This window comes from Entelurus aequoreus, linkage group LG10 (assembly GCF_033978785.1).
Source record: "Entelurus aequoreus isolate RoL-2023_Sb linkage group LG10, RoL_Eaeq_v1.1, whole genome shotgun sequence".
Classification (NCBI taxonomy): Eukaryota; Metazoa; Chordata; class Actinopteri; order Syngnathiformes; family Syngnathidae; genus Entelurus; species Entelurus aequoreus.
This window is the reverse complement of record NC_084740.1, coordinates 75,059,550-75,076,150: the sequence shown is the minus strand read 5'-3', so window position 1 is coordinate 75,076,150 and position 16,601 is coordinate 75,059,550. Positions and strand designations below refer to the sequence as shown.

The 16,601-nt window shown below is 37.7% G+C and overlaps 1 protein-coding gene across 16 annotated transcripts in view; it reads right to left on the bottom strand.

Annotated features, from left to right (window-relative positions):
• The window catches only part of caska (calcium/calmodulin-dependent serine protein kinase a), a 277,401-nt gene extending 269,482 nt beyond the window's left edge, over nt 1–7,919 (bottom strand). For all 16 annotated transcript variants that reach the window (XM_062061677.1, XM_062061676.1, XM_062061680.1 and 13 more), the window contains exon 1: nt 7,237–7,919. In XM_062061677.1, the coding sequence (XP_061917661.1) occupies nt 7,237–7,295 (59 nt within the window). In that variant the 5' untranslated portion in view covers nt 7,296–7,919. The remainder of the gene's footprint in view (nt 1–7,236) is intronic.
• Nucleotides 7,920–16,601: the final 8,682 nt, after the last annotated feature.

The window sequence follows — 16,601 nt, the reverse complement described above, 5'->3', positions numbered from 1 at the left end:
CCTCCCCCATTTACACTCATTCACACAAAAGGGTTGTTTCTTTCTGTTATTAATATTCTGCTTCCTACATTATATATCAATATATATCAATACAGTCTGCAAGGGATACAGTCCGTAAGCACACATGATTGTGCGTGCTGCTGCTCCACTAATAGTACTAACCTTTAACACTTAATTTTACTCATTTTCATTCATTACTAGTTTCTATGTAACTGTTTTTATATTGTTGTACTTTCTTTTTTATTCAAGAAAATGTTTTTAATTTATTTATCTTATTTTACTAATTTTTTTAAAAAGTACCTTATCTTCACCATACCTGGTTGTCCAAATTAGGCATGATAATGTGTTGATTCCACGACTGCATATATCGGTTGATATCGGTATCGGTTGATATCGGTACCGGTAATTAAAGAGTTGGACAATATCGGAATATCGGATATCGGCAAAAAGCCATTATCGGACATCCCTAGTATTTACACATGTAAAATTGGACCAAAAAAGCTAACAGTGTATTTATGTATGAAATATTGCACAAAATATGAATACATAACTTTTAGAAATCTATTAGAACTAATGTCAAGTACTTATAGCTTTCTTATACTGCTCTTGTCCTTGAATGGGATGTATCACCTATAACCCATCAGATACTAAAGCCAAAACAAAGCCTACTACTAGCAAAAATGAGCAAAAAGCAAAAGTCTATGGAGAACTTTTTTGCAAATGTTATGGTGAGTGTTTCATGTATTCATTTTTCATGCACTTATTTGCTATATCTATCTGCCACACGTGGAAGGCCGGTCCGTGAAAATAATGCCTACATTAAACCGGTCCCTGGTGCAAAATAGGTTGGGGACCCCTGCTCTACAGTAGACATTTGATTTTGGTCTATTTTCTTTGTCACAATTACAGAAGTGTTCTACTTTTTTAAAGGAGCTTCTGCAAATAAGCTAGTCAAAGATTCAGGGATCTTTAAAAAAAACAAAAAAAAGGTAAACAATTCAGAAAAAAGAACATTTCTATCAGCATTAAGTCCTGCCATACAAAGCCCGAAAGAACATTTTGAAAATTAAGACTGCATTTCCTGCAATCGGGTGCATATCTACACTATATTTTACCCTTAGATTAATTCTCATCTATCAAACCTCTTTTAGTAGTCTTTTTGACAATTACATGTCCCATGTAATACTTAGGTTTTTACTCGATAATTTAGTAACATTATTACAATTGTTATACAATAACATTATTACAATCCTTACACTTTCCATTCTTTGTAAGTGACATACTGTGTGGAACAATGTCCCTTGTGGATCATTAATGTTTGTCTAAGTCTAAGTCAGGGGTCACCAACGCGGTGCCCGCGGGCACCAGGTAGCCCGTAAGGACCAGATGAGTAGCCCGCTGGCCTGTTCTAAAAATAGCTCAAATAGCAGCACTTACCAGTGAGCTGCCTCTATTTTTTAAATTGTATTTATTTACTAGCAAGCTGGTCTCGCTTTGCCTGACATTTTTAATTCTAAGAGAGACAAAACTCAAATAGAATTTGAAAATCCAAGAAAATATTTTAAAGACTTGGTCTTCTTTTGTTTAAATAAATGTATTAATTTTTTTACTTTGCTTCTTATAACTTTCAGAAAGACAATTTTAGAGAAAAAATACAACCTTAGAAATGATTTTAGGATTTTTAAACACATATACCTTTTTACCTTTTAAATTCCTTCCTCTTCTTTCCTGACAATTTAAATCAATGTTCAAGTAAATTTATTTGTTTTATTGTAAAGAATGATAAATACATTTTAATTAAATTTTTCATTTTAGCTTCTGTTTTTTCGACGAAGAATATTTGTGAAATATTTCTTCAAACTTATTATGATTAAAATTCAAAAAAATATTCTAGCAAATCTAGAAAATCTGTAGAATCAAATTTAAATCTTATTTCAAAGTCTTTTGAATTTCTTTTAAAATTTTTGTTCTGAAAAATCTAGAAGAAGTAATGATTTGTCTTTGTTAGAAATATAGCTTGGTCCAATTTGTTATATATTCTAACAAAATGTAGATTGGATTTTAACCTATTTAAAACATGTCATCAAAATTCTAAAATTAATCTTAATCAGGAAAAATTACTAATGATGTTCCATAAATTCTTTTTTACATTTTGTCAAAAAGATTCGAATTAGCTAGTTTTTTCCTCTTCTTTTTTTTGGTTGAATTTTGAATTTTAAAGAGTCGAAATTGAAGATAAACTATGTTTCAAAATTTAATTGTCATTTTTTTCGTGTTTTCTCCTCTTTTAAACCGTTCAATTAAGTGTAAATATCATTTATTATTAATAATAACATAGAGTTAAAGGTAAATTGAGCAAATTGGCTATTTCTGGCAATTTATTTAAGTGTGTATCAAACTGGTAGCCCTTCGCATTAATCAGTACCCAAGAAGTAGCTCTTGGTTCCAAAAAGGTTGGTGACCCCTGGTCTAAGTCAATTGAAAATGTTATGTAAAATTCCATAACATGCATGCAAAGAACTCAAAACGTTTCCCACGCCCCCTCGGTGTCGTGACCTCTGTTTCCAATCAAAAATACACCTTCTCACTGGCTACTAATAAATACTCTAGATATAGATATATCTTACAAACTCGATATATCGCCCAGCCCTACTTGATACATTGAAAATCAACACCAATGAATATTATCACATCATTTATTCAGAAAGTGTAAATAACGACAAATAAAGATAGAATACTATTAACAGCAACATGTAAGTGTAAAAAAAAAACAACAACATAACGATTTGTACATTTTCAGAATGTGTTTGTCCTATTTTTAAGCAAAGAAAATAATCTGAAGTTGTCTTTATTTTTAAGTTATCGCGCTGTAATTTCTAATGTTTTTATTGTACTTCATATGCCAGGGTGTATGACGCCTTCCGCCCCAATACAGCTGATTGATTGATTGATTAAAACGTTTATTAGTAGATTGCACAGTACAGTACATATTCCGTACAATTGGCCACTAAATGGTAACACCCCAATAAGTTTTTCAACTTGTTTAAGTCGGGGTCCACGTAAATCAATTCATGGTACAAATATATACTATCATCATAATACAGTCATCACACAAGATAATCATCAGAGTATGTACATTGAATTATTGACATTATTTACAATCTAGGGGGTGGGATGATATCAGCACTTCAGTCATCAACAATTGCATCATCAGAGAAATGGGCATTGAAACAGTGTAGGTCTGACTTGGTAGGATATGTACAGCGAGCAGAGAACATAGTGAGTTCAGATAGCATAAGAACAAGAAGTATATACATTAGAAATACATTTGATTATTTACATTTGGTTATTTACTAAGGCTGTGAGTCTTTGGGTGTTCCACGATTCGATTCAATATCGATTCTTGGGTCAAGATTCTATTCAAAATTGATTTTTTTTTTCAATTCAACACGATTCTCGATTCAAAAACGATTTTTTTCCCGATTCAAAAGGATTCTCTATTCATGGAATACATAGATTTCAGCAGGATCTACCCAAGTCTGCTGACATGCAAGCAGAGTAGTAGATTTTTGTAAAAAGCTTTTATAATTGAAAAGGACAATGTTTTATCAACTGATTGCAATAATGTCCATTTGTTTTAACTATTAAATGAACCAAAAATATGACTTATTTTATCTTTGTGAAAATATTGGACACAGTGTGTTGTCAAGCTTATGAGATGCGATGCAAGTGTAAGCCACTGTGACACTATTGTTCTTTTTTTTTTTAATTTATAAATGTCTAATAATAATGTCAGAGGGATTTTTAATCACTGCTATGTTGAAATTGTAACTAATATTGATACTGTTGTTGATAATATTCATTTTTGTTTCACTACTTTTGGTTTGTTCTGTGTCGTGTTTGTGTCTCCTCTCAATTGCTCTGTTTATTGCAGTTCTGAGTGTTGCTGGGTCGGGTTTGGTTTTGGAATTGGATTGCGTTGTTATGGTATTGCTGTGTATTGTTTTGTTGGATTGATTAATTAAAAAAAATCCAAAAAAAAATCAAAAAAATAATAAAAACAATCAAAAAAAATATATAGATTTTTTTAAAATGACAATCGATTCTGAATCGCACAACGTGAGAATCGCGATTCGAATTCAAATCGATTTTTTTCCCACACCCCTATTATTTACAATCCGGGGAGGTGGGATGTGGAAGGGGGAGGGTGTTAGTCAAGGGTTGAGATAGGCTCCAGCACCCCCACGCCACCTCAAAAGGGATTGATTGATTGAGACTTTTATTAGTAGGTTGCACAGTACAGTACATATTCCTAGGGATGATGTTTGATAAGAAATTATCGAGTTTGAGCCCATTATCGAATCCTCTTATCGGACCGATTCCTTATCGATTCTCTTATCGAATCCAGATAGGTTGTTGTATATGGAAAAAAACACAATATTTGGTTTAAGAAAAAAAAAAAAAAAAATTAAATTAAATAAATAAATAAATATTGACTGTTACCCCCCTAAAAAATTAAATAAAAATAAATATTGACTGTTGTTACCCAAAGTATATTAAGTGGGATTTTTCAGAAAAACAAATATATTAGGGCTGCAACTAACGATTAATTTGATAATCGATTAATCTGTCGATTATTACTTCGATTAATCGATTAATAATCGGATAAAAGAGACTAACTACATTTCTATCCTATCAAGTATTTTATATAGAAAAAAAACAGCATACTGGCACCATACTTATTTTGATTATTGTTTCTCAGCTGTTTGTAAACGTTGCAGTTTATAAATAAAGTTTTGGTTAAAAAAAAAAAAAAAAAATTATTAAAAAAAAAAAAAAAAAACACCTCTGCGCATGCAGCATAGATCCAACGAATCGATGACTAAATTAATCGGCAATTATTTTAATAATCGATTTAATCGATTAGTTGTCGCGGCCCTAAAATATATACAATAACGCAAAAACAACCCGTCTCTGTGATCACTATAGGTGAATAGCCATGCCTTGAGGTGTTTTTTTAGGGTCCATTTGTTTTGTTGCTTGTGTGACATCACAGGAAATGACGTAGCTCAGTCTAATGACTGAGCTACGTCATTTCCTGTGATGTCCCACAGGGCATTTCTTGTGGGACGGGATTCGTTCCCAGGGATTCGAATAAAGAACCAACTATTTGTGTTTACTATAGTGGCCTCGATAACGGTAACCGGTTCTCAAAAAAGGGATTCGAGTCCATGGAATCGGTTCTTTTCTTATCGAACGGTACTTTTCTTGTCAAACAACCGGGAGAACCGGTTTCGAACATCATCCCTACATATTCCCTACAATTGACCACTAAATGGTAACACCCCAATAAGTTGTTCAACTTGTTTAAGTCGGGGTCCACGTTAATCAATTCATGATACAGATATATACTATCAGCATAATACAGTCATCACACAAGATAATCATCAGAGTATATACATTGAATTATTGACATTATTTACAATCCGGGGGGTGGAGATTTAGGATTGGTTGATATCAACACTTCAGTCATCAACAATTGCATCATCAGAGAAATGGACGTTGGAACAGTGTAGGACTGACTTGGTAGGATATGTAGTGGACACAGAAAGAGAGATATCAGAAATCAGAAGAAAAAGTATCTACATTTGATTATTTACAATCCGGGGAGGGTGTTAGTTTAGGGTTGAAGTTGCCTGGAGGTGTTCTTTTATTGCGGTTTTGAAGGAGGATAGAGATGCCCTTTCTTTTACACCTGTTGCGAGTGCATTCCACATCGATGTGGCATAGAAGGAGAATGAGTCAAGACCTTTGTTAGATCGGAATCTGGGTTTAACGTGGTTAGTGGAGGGACAAGCGGTAGAAAATGGACAGAGGGATGTTGCAAAAAAACCCGGGGCCGATATGGTGTCATTGGCCCACTGGAAAACACACCCTCGTAACCTGCACACGTTTGGATGTTAGTCCAATCTGCCCGGATGAACCTGAACCGACACTCCCTAACCATGACCACGTGTGTGTGTGTGTGTGTGTGTCTGTGTGTGTGTGTGTGTGTGTGCACTTGTCTCACCATCCTTGTGTGGACATACACTTGATAAACCACCCTTTCTGTGAGGATCTTTTAACTTGTGAGGACATTTGCCTGGTCCTCACAACTACAAAAGTAAAATATTTGTTTTACTTTGTGTGTTTTGCATTCTGAAGTGAGGTTGCAACTAGGGATGTCCGATAAATGCTTTAAAATGTAATATCGGAAATTATCGGTATCGTTTTTTTTAATTATCTGTATCGTTTTTTGTTGTTGTTGTTGTTGTTTTTTTTTTTGGTTTTTATTAAATCAACATAAAAACACAAGATACACATACAATTATTGCACCAACCCAAAAAACCTCCCTCCCCCATTTACACTCATTCACACAAAAGGGTTGTATCTTTTTTGTTATTAATATTCTGGTTCCTACATTATATATCAATATATATCAATAAAGTCTGCAAGGGATACAGTCCGTAAGCACACATGATTGTGCGTGCTGCTGCTCCACTAATAGTACTAACCTTTAACACTTCATTTTACTCATTTTCATTCATTACTAGTTTCTATGTAACTGTTTTTACATTGTTTTACTTTCTTTTTTATTCAAGAAAATGTTTTTAATTTATTCATCTTATTTTATTATTTTTTTTAAAAAGTACTTTATCTTCACCATACCTGGTTGTCCAAATTAGGCATAATAATGTGTTAATTCCACGACTGCATATATCAGTTGATATCGGTATCGGTTGATATCGGTATCGGTAATTAAAGAGTTGGACAATATCGGAATATTGGATATCGGCAAAAAGCCATTATCTGACATCCCTAGTTGCAACTCTCTACTCCCATCTAGGGCTAGATGTATATTTTTTTCATCATTCTAGCTATAGTGGAAAGGGGGGCCCTCACAACCCACTAACCAAACGTGGGTCCACACAAAGTAGGCAAGACATGTATGTGTGTGTGTGTGTGTGTGTGTGTGTGTGTGTGTGTGTGTGTGTGTGTGTGTGTGTGTGTGTGTGTGTGTGTGTGTGTCCTTTAATCCGTGCCGAAAGTTAGCAACTGGGATCACTACACAAAAAGTGCAGAATGCAACAACTTTTATGAATGACTCATTAAAACCACTTCAGTGTTTCACGAAGGGGTCAAAGGTGGATCGGAAGGCTGCATTAAAGATGAGTGCACAATAAGACAACACTTACTTCCCGATCACCTCGCAGAGCTCGTACACATCTTCAAACAGAACGTCGTCGTCCGCCATAGTCCTGGTCCTAGTCCGGCAGGGGAGGGGGTGCCACAAAATCCCGGACTATAAACGCGTGTTAGGCTCCAAAACGGGGAGGGAAAAGGGCCACGACCAGGTGACCGTTGACAGCAATGACTGACTGGCTCACGCCCAACGGGGGGCGGCGTCTGTGGCGGATAGTTCCCGGTGAACGTCGGCGGAAGCTCCCCGGCTCCCCCTCAGGAATCCGCGGCGTCGCTGGGTATGGAGCGGCGGAGGGGGAGCTCCGTAATCCCGGTGTGGGAGACCGCTGCTTCGGCCCCGCCTTTCCCGGTGGCACACTCCGGTGTCAAAAAGAAAGCCACACTCCCGCCAGCATTACAAATGGAAGCTAGTTTGCGTCCACTTTGATTGACGTCCACAGGAATTGAGTTTCCACGCGTGATCCAGGTGGGTTGACGATGGTCTTCACATCCCGACAATTTTAATGATTTTACAACCTTTCGGTGTTTCGCGGAGACACACAGTCGGCTTCTCTCGCTCACTCTGGCTCCTCTTCCTCGTCAAAGGAAAGAACCCCGAGCTCTCCGTCTCGTCCACGGCCGTGGGTGCGTGTTTTCCGCTCCACGTCAACGTCGTCCGTCCGTCCGTGTGCCCTAATAAAACCCTCCTCGTTCAGCTCCACGGAGCAACCCAGAAAGCCAAGCTCCGCCCACACCAGCGTTTATGAAACTGGCGCCCGGAGTCCTCCATGTTGGCTCGGGAGAATTCCCAGAGTTCTTTGAGGCGGGTTAATAGTTAGAGCCAACATGGCGGAGTGACAGCGATGGAAGCCAGTGAAGGCTGCAGTTTCCTCAGGACAGGAGGGTTGTGCAACCGCCGACCCGCGGGCCTTATCTGGTACATTAATGGCACCTGAGTTCAGGACAAAAACTTTTTTCCTTGGAAATTTTTAAAAATCAACAAAGTGCTCCTGTCATATAAATAAGTGGTACCCAACCACCAATTGGTACCGGGCCGCACAAGAAATTCAAAAAATAAAATAAAAAATATTTTTTAATTTTTTAAAATTTTTTAAAATTAAATCAACATAAAAAAAACACAAGATACACTTACAATTAGTGCACCAACCCAAAAAACCTCCCTCCCCCATTTACACTCATTCACACAAAAGGGTTGTTTCTTTTTGTTATTAATATTCTGCTTCCTACATTATATATCAATATAGATCAATACAGTCTGCAAGGGATACAGTCCGTAAGCACACATGATTGTATTTTTTTATGACAAAAAAAAAAAACATTACCCCCCATTACTGCGAGAACCCATTACAGAAAATGCTAGTCAAAGATCATCTATAAGACAGAAGTGCTATGCTGGTTTTGAGAACCTACTGAACAAAATATCATCAAAGATCCTCTATATACCAAAGGTACTGCTTTATTTAAGAGCCCACAACAAAGATGCTAGTCAAAGATCATCTACGTGACGGGAGTGCACTGCCGTTTTTAAGAAACTACTGTACAAACACTAGTCAAAGATCCTCGATATGACAGGAGCACTCCACTGTTTTACGGACCTGTCGTTAACACACAAGTCAAAGATCCTCTATATGACAGGAGCACACTGCCGTTTTTGTAGAACCCACTACAAAAAATGCTATAGTCAAAGATCATCTGTAAGACAGAAGTGCTGTGCTGGTTTTGAGAACCTACTGCAAAAGTGCTAATCAAAGATCCTTTATATGACAAAAGTGCACTGCGGTATTTGACAATCCACAACACAGATGCTAGTCAAAGATCATCTATACAACATGACAGGATCCCTCTGCTGTTTTTAAGGACCAACTGCAAGAAAGCTTGTCAAAAATTATTTAAATGACAGGAGTGCTATGCTGTTTTTAAGGACCTACGACAATAATGCTAGTCAAAGATCCTCTATGCAACAGTAAAGCTCTGCTGTTTTTAAGGACCTACGACAAGAATGCTCGTCAAAGATCCTCTATGTAACAGTAAAGCTCTGCTGTTTTTAAGGACCTACGACAATAATGCTAGTCAAAGATCCTCTATGCAACAGTAAAGCTCTGCTGTTTTTAAGGACCTACGACAAGAATGCTCGTCAAAGATCCTCTATGTAACAGTAAAGCTCTGCTGTTTTTAAGGACCTATGACAAGAATGCTAGTCAAAGATCCTCTATGCAACAGTAAAACTCCGCTGTTTTTAAGGACCTACGACAAGAATGCTAGTCAAAGATCCTCTATGCAACAGTAAAGCTCTGCTGTTTTTAAGGACCTACGACAAGAATGCTAGTCAAAGATCCTCTATGTAACAGTAAAACTCCGCTGTTTTTAAGGACCTACGACAAGAATGCTAGTCAAAGATCCTTAGAGGACCTATGACTAGTGTTTATGCAGCATATAATTAAAAACTGCAGTGCACTCCTGTCATATAGATGATCTTTGACTAGCATTTTTGTCATAGGTTTTATAAAACAACAGTGCATTCCTGTCATTGAGATGATCTTTGAATCTTTGACTTGCGTGTTTTCAGCAGGTCTTTGAAAACAGTGGAATGTTCCTGTCATATAGAGGATCTTTGATAAGTGTTTATGCAGTACATCCTTAAAACTGCAGTGCCCTCCTGTTATAGAAAGCAGCGTTTTCCAACCTGTAGTAAGAGAGCAGAGCACTCTTGTCATATAGATGATCTTTGTCTTGTATTTTTGTAGTAAATTCTCAAAACGAGCAAACACATACTGAAAAAAGCCAAACACCCACGATGTCAGCTCGTTGTCCAGTGCGACTCTTGAGGCGTCAGGGAGTGAGGTTTACCGACCTACCGTCGCGCGGCTGCACCAGCTGGCATCCGTCGTTACAATCTCAAGGAAAGAAAAATGTCACAAAAGCATCCCTGTAGCATAGAGGATCTTTCATTCCCGTTTTTGCAGTCTGTCAGGCAGGCTTCGCTACACATGCTAAAATCAAGTCAGTCAGCAGTGATTGTGTAGCTCAGTGCCAATCCTTCAACTGATGACCTATTATGGCAAGGCCCTAAGAGCAATTAGTTGCTGAGTTGGCGGTTTTAAGAAGCGGTAGTACAGGTTTTAAGCTTTAGACCGCATCAGTTTTGGATCTAAGTCAAGGCCGTCTGTAGCAAAAAGGTACGAAAAAATATTTGTGCTAGTCAAAGATCCTCTAAATGACAGTAGCATGCTGCTGTTTTAAGGACCTATTACAAAAGTGCTAGCCAAAGATCCTCTATATGACAGAAGCATGCTACTGTTTTAAGGACCTATTACAAAAGTGCTGGCCAAAGATCCTCTATATGACAGAAGCATGCTACTGTTTTAAGGACCTATTACAAAAGTGCTAGCCAAAGATCCTCTATATGACAGAAGCATGCTACTGTTTTAAGGACCTATTACAAAAGTGCTAGCCAAAGATCCTCTATATGACAGTAGCATGCTACTGTTTTAAGGACCTATTACAAAAGTGCTAGCCAAAGATCCTCTATATGACAGAAGCATGCTACTGTTTTAAGGACCTATTACAAAAGTGCTAGTCAAAGATCCTCTATATGACAGAAGCATGCTAATGTTTTAAGGACCTATTACAAAACTGCTAGCCAAAGATCCTCTATATGACAGAAGCATGTTGCTGTTTTAAGGACCTATTACAAAAGTGCTAGCCAAAGATCCTCTATATGACAGAAGCATGCTGCTCTTTTAAGGACCTATTACAAAAGTGCTAGCCAAAGATCGTCTATATGACAGTAGCATGCTGCTGTTTTAAGGACCTATTACAAAAGTGCTAGCCAAAGATCATCTAAATGACAGAAGCATGCTGCTGTTTTAAGGACCTATTACAAAAGTGCTAGCCAAAGATCCTCTATATGACAGAAGCATGTTGCTGTTTTAAGGACCTATTACAAAAGTGCTAGCCAAAGATCCTTTATATGACAGAAGCATGTTGCTGTTTTAAGGACCTATTACAAAAGTGCTAGCCAAAGATCCTTTATATGACAGAAGCATGTTGCTGTTTTAAGGACCTATTACAAAAGTGCTAGTCAAAGATTCTCTATATGACAGAATTAGCTGCTGTTTTAAAGACCTATTACAAAAGTGCTAGCCAAAGATCCTCTATATGACAGAAGCATGCTGCTGTTTTTAGGGACCTATTACAAAAGTTCTAGTCAAAGATCCTCTATATGACAGAAGCATGCTGCTGTTTTAAGGACCTACTACAAAAGTGCTAGTCAAAGATCTTCTATATGAGAGAAGCATGCTGCTGTTTTAAGGACCTATTACAAACAAGCTAGTCAAAGATCCTCTATATGACAGAAGCATGCTGCTGTTTTTAGGGACCTATTACAAGAGTGCTAGTCAAAGATCCTCTATATGACAGTAGCATGCTGCTGTTTTTAAGGACCTATTACAAAAGTGCTAGTCAAAGATCCTCTAAATGACAGAAGCATGCTGCTGTTTTAAGGACCTATTACAAAAGTGCTAGTCAAAGATCCTCTATATGACAGAAGCATGCTGCTGTTTTTAGGGACCTATTACAAAAGTGCTAGCCAAAGATCCTCTATATGACAGAAGCATGCTGCTGTTTTTAAGGACCTATTACAAAAGTGCTAGTCAAAGATCCTCTATATGACAGAAGCATGCTTCTGTTTTAAGGACCTATTACAAAAGTGCTAGCCAAAGATCCTCTATATGACAGAAGCATGCTGCTGTTTTAAGGACCTATTATAAAAGTGCTAGCCAAAGATCTTCTATATGACAGAAGCATGCTGCTGTTTTTAAGGACCTATTACAAAAGTGCTAGTCAAAGATCCTATATATGACAGTAGCATGCTGCTGTTTTGGGGCGGTATAGCTCGGTTGGTAGAGCGGCCGTGCCAGCAACTTGAGGGTTGCAGGTTCGATCCCCGCTTCCGCCATCCTAGTCACTGCCGTCGTGTCCTTGGGCAAGACACTTCACCCACCTGCTCCCAGTGCCACCCACACTGGTTTAAATGTAACTTAGATATTGGGTTTCGCAATGTAAAGCGCTTTGAGTCACTTGAGAAAAAGCGCTATATAAATGTAATTCACTTCACTTCACTAATTCACTTTTAAGGACCTATTACAAATGTGCTAGTCAAAGATCCTCTATATGACAGAAGCATGCTGCTGTTTTAAGGACCTATTACAAAAGTGCTAGTCAAAGATCCTCTATATGACAGAAGCATGCTGCTGTTTTTAGGGACCTATTACAAAAGTGCTAGCCAAAGATCCTCTATATGACATTAGCATGCTGATGTTTTTAAGGACCTATTACAAAAGTGCTCACCAAAGATCCTCTATATGACAGAAGCATGCTGCTGTTTTAAGGACCTATTACAAAAGAGCTAGTCAAAGATCCTCTATATGACAGAAGCATGCTGCTGTTTTTAAGGACCTATTACAAAAGTGCTAGTCAAAGATCCTCTATATGACAGAAGCATGCTGCTGTTTTTAGTAACCTATTACAAAAGTGCTAGTCAAAGATCCTCTATATGACAGAAGCATGCTGCTGTTTTAAGGACCTATTACAAAAGTGCTAGTCAAAGATCTTTTATATGAGAGAAGCATGCTGCTGTTTTAAGGACCTATTACAAAAGTGCTAGCCAAAGATCCTCTATATGACAGAAGCATGCTGCTGTTTTTAGGGACCTATTACAAGAGTGCTAGTCAAAGATCCTCTATATGACAGAAGCATGCTGCTGTTTTTAAGAACCTATTACAAATGTGCTAGGCAAAGATCCTCTATATGACAGAAGCATGCTGCTGTTTTAAGGACCTATTACAAAAGTGCTAGTCAAAGATCCTCTATATGACAGTAGCATGCTGCTGTTTTAAGGACCTATTACAAAAGTGCTAGTCAAAGATCCTCTATATGACAGAAGCATGCTGCTGTTTTAAGGACCTATTACAAAAGTGTTAGTCAAAGATCCTCTATATGACAGAAGCATGCTGCTGTTTTAAAGACCTATTACAAATGTGCTAGCCAAAGATCCTCTATATGACAGAAGCATGCTGCTGTTTTTAAGGACCTATTACAAAAGTGCTAGTCAAAGATCCTCTATATGACAGTAGCATGCTGCTGTTTTAAGGACCTATTACAAAAGTGCTAGTCAAAGATCCTCTATATGACAGAAGCATGCTGCTGTTTTAAGGACCTATTACAAAAGTGCTAGCCAAAGATCCTCTATATGACAGAAGCATGTTGCTGTTTTAAGGACCTATTACAAAAGTGCTAGCCAAAGATCCTCTATATGACAGAAGCATGCTGCTGTTTTAAGGACCTATTATAAAAGTGCTAGCCAAAGATCTTCTATATGACAGAAGCATGCTGCTGTTTTTAGGGACCTATTACAAGAGTGCTAGTCAAAGATCCTCTATATGACAGTAGCATGCTGCTGTTTTTAAGGACCTATTACAAAAGTGCTAGTCAAAGATCCTCTAAATGACAGAAGCATGCTGCTGTTTTAAGGACCTATTACAAAAGTGCTAGTCAAAGATCCTCTATATGACAGAAGCATGCTGCTGTTTTTAGGGACCTATTACAAAAGTGCTAGCCAAAGATCCTCTATATGACAGAAGCATGCTGCTGTTTTTAAGGACCTATTACAAAAGTGCTAGTCAAAGATCCTCTATATGACAGAAACATGCTTCTGTTTTAAGGACCTATTACAAAAGTGCTAGCCAAAGATCCTCTATATGACAGAAGCATGCTGCTGTTTTAAGGACCTATTATAAAAGTGCTAGCCAAAGATCTTCTATATGACAGAAGCATGCTGCTGTTTTTAAGGACCTATTACAAAAGTGCTAGTCAAAGATCCTATATATGACAGTAGCATGCTGCTGTTTTAAGGACCTATTACAAATGTGCTAGTCAAAGATCCTCTATATGACAGAAGCATGCTGCTGTTTTAAGGACCTATTACAAAAGTGCTAGTCAAAGATCCTCTATATGACAGAAGCATGCTGCTGTTTTTAGGGACCTATTACAAAAGTGCTAGCCAAAGATCCTCTATATGACATTAGCATGCTGATGTTTTTAAGGACCTATTACAAAAGTGCTCACCAAAGATCCTCTATATGACAGAAGCATGCTGCTGTTTTAAGGACCTATTACAAAAGAGCTAGTCAAAGATCCTCTATATGACAGAAGCATGCTGCTGTTTTTAAGGACCTATTACAAAAGTGCTAGTCAAAGATCCTCTATATGACAGAAGCATGCTGCTGTTTTTAGTGACCTATTACAAAAGTGCTAGTCAAAGATCTTTTATATGAGAGAAGCATGCTGCTGTTTTAAGGACCTATTACAAAAGTGCTAGCCAAAGATCCTCTATATGACAGAAGCATGCTGCTGTTTTTAGGGACCTATTACAAGAGTGCTAGTCAAAGATCCTCTATATGACAGAAGCATGCTGCTGTTTTTAAGAACCTATTACAAATGTGCTAGGCAAAGATCCTCTATATGACAGAAGCATGCTGCTGTTTTAAGGACCTATTACAAAAGTGCTAGTCAAAGATCCTCTATATGACAGTAGCATGCTGCTGTTTTAAGGACCTATTACAAAAGTGCTAGTCAAAGATCCTCTATATGACAGAAGCATGCTGCTGTTTTAAGGACCTATTACAAAAGTGTTAGTCAAAGATCCTCTATATGACAGAAGCATGCTGCTGTTTTAAAGACCTATTACAAATGTGCTAGCCAAAGATCCTCTATATGACAGAAGCATGCTGCTGTTTTTAAGGACCTATTACAAAAGTGCTAGTCAAAGATCCTCTATATGACAGTAGCATGCTGCTGTTTTAAGGACCTATTACAAAAGTGCTAGTCAAAGATCCTCTATATGACAGAAGCATGCTGCTGTTTTAAGGACCTATTACAAAAGTGCTAGCCAAAGATCCTCTATATGACAGTAGCATGCTGCTGTTTTTAAGGACCTACTACAAAAGTGCTAGTCAAAGATCCTCTATATGACAGAAGCATGCTGCTGTTTTAAGGACCTATTACAAAAGTGCTAGCCAAAGATCCTCTATACGACAGTAGCATGCTGCTGTTTTTAAGGACCTATTACAAAAGTGCTAGCCAAAGATCCTCTATATGACAGTAGCATGCTGCTGTTTTTAAGGACCTATTACAAAAGTGCTAGTCAAAGATCTTTTATATGAGAGAAGCATGCTGCTGTTTTAAGGACCTATTACAAAAGTGCTAGCCAAAGATCCTCTATATGACAGAAGCATGCTGCTGTTTTTAGGGACCTATTACAAGAGTGCTAGTCAAAGATCCTCTATATGACAGAAGCATGCTGCTGTTTTTAAGAACCTATTACAAATGTGCTAGCCAAAGATCCTCTATATGACAGAAGCATGCTGCTGTTTTAAGGACCTATTACAAAAGTGCTAGTCAAAGATCCTCTATATGACAGTAGCATGCTGCTGTTTTAAGGACCTATTACAAAAGTGCTAGTCAAAGATCCTCTATATGACAGGAGCATGCTGCTGTTTTTAGGGACCTATTACAAAAGTGCTAGCCAAAGATCCTCTATACGACAGAAGCATGCTGCTGTTTTTAAGGACCTATTACAAAAGTGCTAGCCAAAGATCCTCTATATGACAGAAGCATGCTGCTGTTTTTAAGGACCTATTACAAAAGTGCTAGTCAAAGATCCTCTATATGACAGTAGCATGCTGCTGTTTTAAGGACCTATTACAAAAGTGCTAGTCAAAGATCCTCTGTATGACAGAAGCATGCTGCTGTTTTAAGGACCTATTACAAAAGTGCTAGCCAAAGATCCTCTATATGACAGAAGCATGTTGCTGTTTTAAGGACCTATTACAAAAGTGCTAGCCAAAGATCCTCTATATGACAGTAGCATGCTGCTGTTTTTAAGGACCTACTACAAAAGTGCTAGTCAAAGATCCTCTATATGACAGAAGCATGCTGCTGTTTTAAGGACCTATTACAAAAGTGCTAGCCAAAGATCCTCTATACGACAGTAGCATGCTGCTGTTTTTAAGGACCTATTACAAAAGTGCTAGCCAAAGATCCTCTATACGACAGTAGCATGCTGCTGTTTTTAAGGACCTACTACAAAAGTGCTAGTCAAAGATCCTCTATATGACAGAAGCATGCTGCTGTTTTTACGGACCTACTACAAAAGTGCTAGTCAAAGATCCTCTATATGACAGAAGCATGCTGCTGTTTTTAAGGACCTACTACAAAAGTGCTAGTCAAAGATCCTCTATATGACAGAAGCATGCTGCAGTTTTAAGGACCTATTACAAGAGTGCTAGCCAAAGATCCT